Source organism: Ursus arctos, unplaced genomic scaffold (assembly GCF_023065955.2).
Source record: "Ursus arctos isolate Adak ecotype North America unplaced genomic scaffold, UrsArc2.0 scaffold_33, whole genome shotgun sequence".
NCBI lineage: Eukaryota > Metazoa > Chordata > Mammalia > Carnivora > Ursidae > Ursus > Ursus arctos.
The window spans coordinates 28,664,322-28,676,714 of NW_026623019.1; the positions used below are offsets into that span (position 1 = coordinate 28,664,322).

The 12,393-nt window shown below is 37.6% G+C and overlaps 1 protein-coding gene across 1 annotated transcript; it reads right to left on the bottom strand.

Annotated features, from left to right (window-relative positions):
• Positions 1-5,911: 5,911 nt before the first annotated feature.
• LOC113249034 (olfactory receptor 11H6-like) lies at positions 5,912-6,943 on the bottom strand. Its single transcript, XM_026490608.3, has one exon. It carries the CDS (start codon positions 6,941-6,943, stop codon positions 5,912-5,914), a length of 1,032 nt encoding a protein of 343 aa, XP_026346393.3.
• Between the last annotated feature and the right edge of the window lie 5,450 nt (positions 6,944-12,393).

Here is a 12,393-nt window from a genome sequence, read left to right on the forward strand (position 1 = left end):
AACCAATTTCATAACCATGAAACCAGCCCTATAGGAGATATTAAGAGGATTCTATAAAGGTAAAAAGGCCCCAAGAGTGATACAGAACAGAAAGTCACAGCTAATACAAACAAAGACTTTACTGGCAACATGGCATCATTAAAATTCTATCTCTCAGTTCTTAGTGTCAATGTAAATGGTTTAAACGCTCCCATAATGCCACAGGGTTGCAGACTAGATAAAAAGAAATGACCCATCCATTTGCTGTCTACAAGAGACTCATTTCGAACCCAAAGATGCATTCAGACTGAGAGTAAGGGGATGAAGTACCATCTTTCACACAAATGGACCTCAAAAGAAAGCTGGGGTAGCAATTCTCATATCAGATAGATTGGATTTTAAACTAGAGACTATAGCTAGAGACGCAGAAGGGCACTATATTATTCTTAAAGGATGTATCCAACAAGTGGATATGACAATTATAGATATATATGCCCCCAACAGGGGAGCAGCAAGATACACAAGCCAACTCTTAACCAGAATAAAGAGACATATAGATAAAAATACATTAATAGTAGGGGACCTCAACACTCCACTATCAGAAATAGACAGAACACCCTTGCAAAAACTAAGCAAAGAATCAAAGGCTTTGAATGCCATACTCGATGAGTTGGACCTCATAGATATATATAGAACACTACACTCCAGAACCAAAGAATACTCATTCTATTCTAATGCCCATGGAACATTCTCAAGAATAGACCATGTTCTGGGACACAAAACAGGTCTCAACCAATACCAAAAGATTGAAATTATCCCCTGCATATTCTCAGACCACAACACTCTGAAATTGGAACTCAACCACAAGGAAAAATTTGGAAGAAACTCAAACACTTGGAGACTAAGAACCATCCCGCTCAGGATTGACTCGATAAACCAGGAAATCAAAAATCAAATTAAACAATTTATGGAGACCAATGAGAATGAAAATACAACAGTCCAAAACCTATGGGATACTGCAAAGGCAGTCCTAAGGGGGAAAGACATAGCCATCCAAGCCTCACTCAAAAGAATAGAAAAATCTAAAATGCAGTTTTTATATTCTCACCTCAAGAAGCTGGAACAGCAACAGAGGGACAGGCCTAATCCACACACGAGGAAGCAGTTGACCAAAATTAGAGCTGAAATCAATCAAGCAGAAACCAGAAGTACAGTAGAGCAGATCAACAGGACAAGAAGCTGGTTCTTTGAGATAATCAATAAAATTGACAGACCACTGGCAAGACTTATCCAAGAGAAAAGAGAAAGGATCCAAATTATTAAAATTATGAATGAAAAAGGAGAGGTCCCGACCAACACCAATGAAATTGGAAGGATTATTAGAAACTATTATCAACAGCTATATGCCAAAAAACTAAGCAATCTGGAAGAGATGGAGGCTTTCCGGGAAACCCATAAACTACCAAGACTGAAAAAGGAAGAAATTGATTTTTTAAACAGGCCAATTAATTATGAGGAGATTGAGTCAGTGATAAATAACCTTCCAAATAACAAAACTCCAAGCCTGGATGGTTTTCCTGGGGAATTCTACCAAACATTCAAAGAAGAAATAATACCTATCCTCCTAAAGCTATTTCAAAAAATAGAAACAGAAGGAAAGCTACCAAACTCATTCTATGAGGCCAATATTACCTTGATCCCCAAACCAGGCAAAGACCCCCTCAAAAAGGAGAATTACAGACCGATTTCCCTAATGAATATGGACGCCAAAATCCTCAACAAGATCCTTGTTAATAGAATCCAACAGTACATTAAAAGGATTATCCATCATGACCAAGTGGGATTCATACCTGGGATGCAAGCATGGTTCAACATTCGCAAATCGATCAGCGTGATACATCATATCAACAAGAAAAGACTCAGGAACCATATGATCCTCTCAATTGATGCTGAAACAGCATTTGACAAAATACAGCATCCTTTCCTGATTAAAACCCTTCAGAGTGTAGGAATAGAGGGTACATTTCTCAATCTCATAAAAGCCATCTATGAAAAGCCTACAGCAAATATCATTCTCAATGGGGAAAAGCTGGAAGCCTTTCCCTTAAGATCAGGAACACGACAAGGATGCCCACTCTCGCCACTATTATTCAACATAGTACTAGAAGTTCTTGCAACAGCAATCAGACAACAAAAAGGGATCAAAGGTATCCAAATCGGCAGAGAAGAAGTCAAAATGTCTCTCTTCGCAGATGACATGATACTCTATATGGAAAACCCAAAAGAATCCACTCCCAAACTATTAGAAGTTATAGAGCAATTCAGTAATGTGGTGGGATACAAAATCAATGCTCAGAAATCAGTTGCATTTCTATACACGAATAACGAGACTGAAGAAAGAGAAATTAGGCAATCCATCCCATTTAGAATAGCACAAAAACCATACATTACCTTGGAATAAACTTAACCACAGACGTAAAGGACCTATATTCTAGAAACTATAAATCACTCTTGAAAGACATTGAGGAAGACATAAAAAGATGGAAAAATATTCCATGCTCATGGATCGGAAGAATTAACATAGTTAAAATGTCCATGCTACCCAGAGCAATCTACACTTTCAATGCTATCCCGAAAAAATACCGAGGACCTTTTTCAAAGAACTGGAACAAATAGTCCTTAAATTTGTATGGAAACAGAAAAGGCCCTGAATCTCCAAGGAACTGTTGAAAAGGAAAAACAAAGCTGGGGGCATCACAATGCCGGATTACGAGCTATACTACAAAGCTGTGATCACAAAGACAGCATGGTACTGGCACAAAAATAGAGGCATAGACCAAAGGAACAGAATAGAGAGCCCAGAAATGGACCCTCAGCTCTTTGGGCAACTAATATTTGACAAAGCAGGAAAAAACATCCGGTGGGAAAAAGACAGTCTCTTCAATAAATGGTGCTGGGAAATTTGGACAGCTACATGCAAAAGAATGAAACTTGACCACTCACTATCTTACACCATACACAAAGATAAATTCCAAATGGATGAAAGACCTCGAGGTGAGACAGGAATCCATCAAAATTCTAGAGGAGAACATAGGCAGGAACCTCTATGACATTGGCCAAAGCAACCTTTTTCATGACACATCCCCAAAGGCAAGAGAAACAAAAGATAAAATGATCTTATGGGACTTCATCAAAATAAAAAGCTTCTGCACAGCCAAGGAAACAGTCAAAAAAAACTAAGAGGCAGCCCACGGAATGGGAGAATATATTTGCAAAGGACACTACAGATAAAGGACTGGTATCCAAGATCTACAAAGAACTTCTCAAACTCAATACACGAGAAACAAATAAACAAATCAAAAAATGGGCAGAAGATATGAACAGACACTTTTCCAATGAAGACATACAAATGGCTAACAGACACATGAAAAAATGTTCAACATCATTAGCCATCAGGGAAATTCAAATCAAAACCACACTAAGATACCGCCTTACGCCAGTTAGAATGGCAAAAATTGACAAGGCAAGAAACAACAATTGTTGGAGAGGATGTGGAGAAAGGGGATCCCTCCTACATTGTTGGTGGGAATGCAAGTTGGTACAGCCACTCTGGAAAACAGTGTGGAGGTCCCTTAAAAAGTTAAAAATTGAGCTACCCTATGATCCAGCCATTGCACTACTGGGTGTTTACCTCAAAGATACAGACGTAGTGAAGAGAAGGGCCATATGCACCCCAATGTTCATAGAAGCATTGTCCACAATAGTTAAATCATGGAAGGAGCCGAGATGCCCTTCAACAGATGACTGGATTAAGAAGTTGTGGTCCATATATACAATGGAATATTACTCAGCTATCAGAAAAAACGAATTCTCAACATTTGCTGCAACATGGAGGGCACTGGAGGAGATAATGCTAAGTGAAATAAGTCAAGCAGAGAAAGACAACTGTCATATGATTTCTCTCATCTATGGAACATAAAAACTAGGATGATCGGTAGGGGAAGAAAGGGATAAAGAAAGGGGGGTAATCAGAAGGGGGAATCAAGCATGAGAGACTATGGACTCTGAGAAACAAACGGAGGGCTTCAGATGGGAGGGGGTGGGGGAATGGGGTAGGCTGGTCATGGGTAGTAAGGAGGGCATGTATTGCATGGTGCACTGGGTGTTATACGCAACTAATGAATCATCGAGCTTTCCATTGGAAACCGGGGCTGTACTGTATGGTGACTAACATAATATAATAAAAAATCATTAAAAAAAGAAATATATATATTTCTAAAGAAGACGAATGACCAAAATAAGCACATGAAACAAAGGCTAATAACATTAGGGAAAATGCTAATGAAAATAAAAAGATACCACTTCACACCTACCAGAATGACTCAAGTCCAAAAGCAAAAAAATAACAAATATTGATGAAAATACATAGAAAATTGGGGATGCCTGAGTGGCTCATTTGGTTAAGCGTCTGACTTCATCTCAGGTCATGATCCCAGGGTCCTGGGATCGAGTCCCATATTGGTCTCCTTGCTCAGTGGGGAAGCCTGCCTCTCCCTCTGTCTGCTACTCCCTCTGTCTGCTGCTCTCCCTGCTTGTGTATGCTCTGACAAATTAATAAAATCTCAAGAAAAGAAAAGAAAAGAAAAGAAAAGAAAAGAAAAGAAAAGAAAAGAAAAGACATAGAATGTTGAAATCCACACTACATAAATTAAGGGTGTGATATAAAAATGTTGTAGCCTCTTTGGAAAATAGCCTGACAGTTCCTCAGAATGTTCAATTTACTGTTAACTTATGACCCAGCAATTCTACTCGCAGGGGTATACCCTACAGAGTGAAAAAAGGTTCACATGAAGATCATGACTGTTCACAGCAGCATCACTAATAATAGCCACAAACCAGAAACCATTCAAATGTCCAACTGTTGAATGTTAAAGAAAATGCTTTATATCCAAAATATGGAATGCTATGCAGCCACAAAAAGGAACTAAGTACTGATATATGCTATGACATAAATGAACCTTGTAAACATTATCCTAAGTGAAAGAAAGAAGGCAGTCCCAAAAGGCCACATATTGTACGATTTCATTTATATGATGTCCAGAATAGGTAAATACATAGAAATGGAAAGTGGTTGCCAGAATTTGAGAGAAGGGAGAGTAGGGTACAAGAGTTACTGGGCACAGGCTTTCTCGGTAGGATAAGGAAAATCCTAGTTGAGAACACGTGATATAGTATTCTTGAGGCTGTGAGTAGAGGTAAATCCAGTAACTCCAGCAACTGCAGCAGCACATGAGTAGGCAAAAATGGCATATCAGGAAAAGGCAAAGCACGATTCCACCTAAAATAGAGCTCTTTTCAAAGACAATTCTTAGAAGTAAACATATAATGGAAAAAATTTAATGGCAACCATTTGGATCTAAATTTTAAGAGTATTTTCACTAAAACCTGGTGAGAAAGTGGGAAGAAATACAATTATGATAAATGGTGAATCACCTTCCATAAGAATATACCCTGCCCTGTTTTTACTATTGACAAAAGAATTAACATCTAAATGCTGTTTTCTAAATTCAGCACAAATAACTTTTGGCTCACTTGAGAAAATCTTAGTAATAAATGTAAAATATCAGACAGATTGAATGTATGTATGCATGTGTGTGTGATATTAGCACCAAAATTTTAACCAGTATTAAATCTAAGTGTCAGAAAGATTACTGATAATTTTTCCTTTATTTTTATTTGAATTTGAAATATTTTACTATTAATATTTTTGCCTAATAAAAATGAAGAGATTGATATAGTTAGATTCATAAATATTCTATTACAATGACTGTTCCTCCTCGACAGAAAAATGTTTTTTAATACCATTAGTAGAACTGAATATCAAGCTTTTATTTATTTCACATGCATTACATCAGTTGTGAACAAAAGTGCTTCAAAGATTTCTTCCATGACTCTGATTAAATCTCACAATTCTAAATAACTTTCTCAGAACTGCCTTCATCTCTTTATTTCGAAGACTATAGATCAATGGGTTGAAAAGAGGAGTTAACACAGAATAGAACAAAGTCACATATTTCTGCATCCCGGCTGGATTGCCTGCTGTTGGGCTTACATACACAACCATGATAGAGCCATAGAACAGGGATACCACGGCCAGATGGGAGCCACACGTGGAGAAGGCCTTATGCCGACCTTCTGCTGAGGGGACCCTCAGCACAGCTCTGATCACCAAGGTATAGGAGTTGGTAATGAAGAATAAGGTGGAGAAAATGAGGACTGAGTTATAGACGGCACAGATGATCTCAGTAGCAGGAGCTGGCACACAGGACAGCTTTATAAGAGGTCCTGGGTCACACAGGAAGTGATCAATCCTCTTGGAACAACAAAATGGGAGTTGAGAGATGAGGTAAACAGGCAAGAGGAAGTATAGGAAGCCACACACCCAGCACCCAGCTCCTATTCTGATGCAGCGCTGAACAGTCATGACAGTGGGGTAGTGCAGGGGCCTGCAGATAGCAAGGTACCTGTCAAAGGCCATGGCAGACAAGAAGAAGGTCTCAGTGGTGCCCATGGAGAAGAAGAAGTAGAACTGGAGGAAGCAGCCACAGAAGGAGATGGTGCTGGTCTCAGAGAGCAAGTTGGCTAGCATATTAGGGACAGTGGAGGTGATAAACCAGATCTCCAGGAAGGAAAAATTGGCCAGCAGGATGTACATTGGAGTTTGTAGTCGATGGTCCCACCTCACAGCACAGATAATGCACAGATTTCCAGTTAGTGTCAGAATATAAGTCCCAGAGAAGATTGAAAAGAGGAGAACCTGAATTTCCCAGGTAAAAGGGAAGCCCAGGAAAATGAATTTACTCACAGAGCTAGAGCAATTATTTATATTAGAATATTCGTTTGTTTTTAAAGCTGCAAAAATAACAGATTTCCATATTACAAGTAGCCTTAAAGTACTACTCATTAGGACAAATCCCCTGCACAGGGTCAAATCATTCTGTGTCTCAGTAAATAACAAAATATCATAATCCATGCAGTGATACTCCCATGATTATCATATATTCATAATTTTGTTCTGAATATAGTGAACAAAAATGAAAACTCTTCTGTCATCCTAAGGTTTATATTGACAACAGTCAAGTGTGCCCCAGGACCTACAATAATTAGGTCAAGCAGTGAGTGAAGAAGGAGCGAATAAATACAGCTAAATAATTAAGTGTTTGTAACATATAAAGATATGGATGATATTGATATTTAATACTCTCTGTTCTATTTGTGAGAAAAAAAAGTTGAGCTGATTTGAGGACAATATAGATTTAAATGTTTGTAACTTATCTGATTTTAATTTTATTGTGTTACATTACATAAAATATCCCTATATTCATTTAGAATATTAAAATAAAATCTATTAATAAAATAAAAATCTAGTAGAAGATTTCCCATTTCGATTCCTCTCTTCAGTAAAAATACACTCAAAAAGAGTTATGGGCAATCTGCCCTATTTTACAAATAAATTTAAGGAACCAAGTTCTATAATATTGTCCACACATCAAACATTGCCATAAAAATTACAATCCACTCCTAATCTACGTCAAGATTTTCATTAACATCACAGTTGATATGAAATACTTTAGTAGATATTAAAGTCCATATACATCATTTTTAAGGATATGTCAAAGTTGGCTGTGCTCACAAAGGCTATGCCTCAACTTTTACAGTCTCAAGCAGGAATAAAATTTCCTTGTCTTCTACCCCCTAAAAGTAACAGAAAGTAACATGATAGGCAGTCTGTTACTTGAAGCTTCACTGAAGGAAGGTGTATATTCACATTCACTTACTGGAACTTTCCCTGACCTAGGGCCCCAACTCCTACATAGAGCAATACAAATGGGGAACTGGCAAACTACTTTAAGAGTTCTAATACATTTTTGAAGTAATATTTTTTATAAGCTCTCAGAAAAAAAACTTGGCCTTGATTCTGGAGAAGAAATTCTTTCATAATTCACACATTAAGTGGTATTTAAAATAATATAAAACCAGAGAGGGCCGGAAGGACGAAATAGAGGAGCTTGGAGTCATGTGAACTTTACCTTACCTGAAGATACAAGATGGGTATCATAGAAATCTGTATGGTTGAACACCATCTTCTATATCAGAGTGAAAACTAGTCTCAGATCTCAGAAAAAGAACAAATATAATAGTGTTCCACGAATTACTGTGGTGATTCACAGAACTGCTGGCCCTTTCAGGAGAAGAACATTACCTAATCAGTCATGGACCTCTTCGGGCTTCCCTCTTATAGTTCTCTTGCTTACATAAACTGAAAAAGCAACCGGAAACTTGGCAGTTGAAAAGAGAATCATAGTCTCATGATCCACACAGAATCAAATGAACAACTGAAATACTAAGCCCTTTTACTTTCTGTGAAGATCCTCTTTGGGGAGTGGCTCTCCAGAGGGGGAAATTATAACACAATGGCCCCATTGAACCTGGTTTCCTATTCTGCTCCTTACTCAGCATGCTGGAATTTGTTTCAAATTCAAACACATTTCCTACTTTAATTCAAGGATTTTTGGAATAACAAGAGAAATACAAACACATAAAATGATTTGGGCAGATAAAAGTTTGCTGTTTAACTGTGATCAGAAGTAATCTTCTCTCTGATAATAAAGGAAAAGTTGTGATTCTGACAATGAGACCTCATTCCAAGCTTAGATAAAAGTCTATGGAATATAGATTAACATAGAGATTAGGAGCCTGTGCACTTAAACATATTAAAGACTCTTTTCTTTTGTTTCAGACTATTCATCATCTTAAATCCAGCTTGTTTGTCCCAGGCCAAGCTCCCCACCACATTGAGACATGCATTCTTTAACTATGAGCATTTTTTGTTAAATAAGAAAGACATCTATGAAAACTTCCCATGTAGTTAATTACCTTGATAATACCTTTTAATGTTTCCACACTACAGCATTAGCATTATATGGATATACAATATTTTACATAATTACTCCCTAATTGTTGAGCCTTTGGGTATGATAAACAAAGTTACAAAGATTCTTAATATAAACTAAACCATATCCTAGGATACAAACTTTCCAATTAATACAATATGATCTAGTAAAGTTTATTTCTTTAGTACTCCAACATTATGGGATACATGAAAGTGATATACTGAAATAACATATATTTACCAATTAATACAGAAAAACATAGGGGCCCATGGGTGGCTCAGTTGGTTAAGCGTCCAACTCTTCATTTTAGCTTAGGTCATGACCTCAGGGTCATGAGATCAAGCCCTGTGTCAGGATCCGTGCTCAGCATGGAGTATACTGAAGATTCTCTCCCTCTCCCTGCCCCTCTATTACTCCCCTGATCACTCACTCACTTCTCTCTCTCTAAAATAAATACAGTATTTTTAAAAAATAAAGAAATCATAGGAACACTTGATAAATAGAGTAATTGATGAGGGAGCAGGAGGCAAGCTGAGGACAAAGCAGAAACTGACACCCTGCAAACCCCCCCACCCCGATGTATGCAACATTCCTTGGCACTCCTGGCTGCCCTAAAACTATAAAGAAAGGAAAAAAACAAATGGTTAACTGACAGAGATCACAGTCCTTCAAGACCCATAATTCTCCCTCAGTTTACACATGTCCTAGTGATTTACAAGGAAGAAGATTTCCTTTCAAAAGCCTAACTTCCAGAGACCCAAAATTCAGTTTCCTGGAGCCCTAACACTACCACCCCCTCCATAAAATTGAGGGAGGCTGAGGCAGAAGGAAATGTAAATAAAATGGAATTTCTTTTACACCTGCAGCCTCTTGATAAGGACATGTGATAGGAGAAAGTAACATTCTCCTGGGAAGCTCCCAACTATCTTATTATTGACACCTTCTAGAGGGGTCAACAACCTTAATTTGACAATAGCAAGGCCTCCAGTATCCTGGGAGTCTTCTTTAACATAAGAAAGTACTTTCTCAACCTCCCTTTTTCCCTAACCTCCCCCAACCAACCCCATGGTATATAATCAGCCACCCATCACAAGCCAGGGCAGCAGCTCTTTCTGCCCATGGGTCCTGTCCCCGTGCTTTAATAAACCACCAACTTTGCACCAAAGGTATCTCAAGAATTCTTTCTTGGTCGTTGGCTCCGGACTCCATCCCACTGAACCTCACCTATATTCCACAACCTAATCAGTAATGGCAATAGATAAAACTGAACTCCATTCTTGATAAAATAAATCAGAAATAAAAGAAATTTCTTAACTTGGTAAAGAATCCATCAGAAAATATTGGTGAAATCATTTTCTAATAGTAAAACACAAAAAGCATTCTAATTAAACAGAAAAGGGAGATGAATGAATGTCTCTGAGCAAGAGTCTGAAGCTGTCGAAGTGGGAATTATCTGCGGGGAATGATACTGAAAGAGGAGGAAACTGGAAAGAAAAAGCCCAAAATCAATGTAAAAGTGAAAAAAAAAAACCCAGAAAATATAAGTAATGGATAAAAACTGTTCAAAACCACAGTAAAGCATCATGTGACTTATGTATAACATTATTTGACAGTCAGTACAAGTGGGAAAATAGAATCAAAAGACTTAGTTTTTTTAATTGTTTAGGAAGTTTTAAATAAAATTTTAAGTAAACTGTAATAAATTCAATATGTGGAAAGCATTAAAATAATTTTTTAAAAAAATTAATTACAAGGAAAATTACATTTAAACTGATAAAGGAGCCACAATGGGAAGCCAGGCTGAAAGCCACAAAAAGGGCAGTCAAACAGCACACTACAGCTGGAGTTCAAATACCAACGCCAGAGGGAGGAAGATACCACAAAATGTTTGAAAAGCCCTAGAGCCTCTGATCATGTTGATTGGTGGAGATCTCATCTTGAAAAAATCCAGTAGCAAAGACTGAGATGTTGGTTGTTTTTTTGCAATTACCCAAATTCTAGCCAAAAAAAATCATAAGCCATACAAAGAAACAAGGAAACATGACCCAATCAAAACACCAACATAAAACCCTAGAACTAACCCTAAAAAAAGCATGTCTATGAATTGCCTGACAGAATTTTTAACAGCTGTCATAAAGATGGTCAATGAACTAAGGGACCTAAAGTAAAATGCAGATACACGATCACATGAAATCAGGAAAATGATGCATGGACAAAATGAGAATAGCAACAAAGAGACAGAAACTTTAAAAAACAACCAAACAAAAATTCTGGAGTGAAAAATGTTATAACTAGGGGTGCCTGGGTGGCTCAGTTGGTTACATGTCTGACTCTTGATTTCAATTTCACCTCAGGTCATGATCTCAGGGTTGTGATACTGAGGCCCAAGTAGGGCTCTTCACAGGGCGTGCAGCCCGCTTAAGATTCTCTCTCTCCCCCTCTGCCCCCACCCCAGCTTGCACACTCACTCCCTCTCAGAAAAAAAATTTTTACACGTATACACACATATACATAGTAACTAACGTGAAACATTCATTAGAGGGGTTCAAACTCAGACTTGACAGGTAGGAGAAAGAGTCTGTGAACTGGAAGACACATCATTTGAAATCATGGAACCAAAGGTGCAAAAGAGCAAAAAATTAAGAGAATTTTAAAAAGCCTAAGGGCCTCATCAAACACCAGCAAGTGGACGAATATATGCCTGTGGGATCCCAGAAAGGGGCTTAGCTTATTTGATGAAATAATGGCCAAAATTTTCCAAAATCTGAGCAAAGTAATGGATGTACAAATAAAAGATATTTTAAGAACTCCAACTGAAGTAAATCTGAACAGAGCTACATTGAAATTATAATCAAACTGTATAAAGTTAAAAAATAAATATTCAAAAAAGGAGAAGCAATTCATCACACAAAAGTGAACTTCTGTAAGAATATTCAGCAGAATTCTCATCATTAACTTTTTAGGGCCAAAGGGAGTGAAGGGATTTATTTGAAGTGAAGAAACAAAAGAAAACAAAAAGAGAAAGAAAGAAAGAAAGAGAGAAAAAAAGAAAGAAACAGAGAAAGAGAGAAAGAAAGAAAGAAACAAAAAAAGAAAGAAAGAAAAAGAAAAGAAAAAATACCCACTACCAACCAAGATAATCAAGAATACTGTATCAGTCAATACTATCATTCAAAACTGAAAAAGAAAGGTGTTCAAAATGGTGGCACAGGAAGACTCTTAAAACACCTCCTCCCAGAGACACAACAAATTTACAGCTCTATATGGAATAATTTTCCTTTGAAAAAGGCCTGAAAATTAGATGAGCAGTGCCTTCACAACAAAAGACAAAGAGAGGCATCCAGAAGGACAGGAGAGGGACATCCACACCCTTACCAGGACTACACCCCAAAGCAGTAATCCCAAATTAGGGAAGAAAAAAAAAGGAACTCTTCCTCAAGGAATACAGGGATTCTGCCCC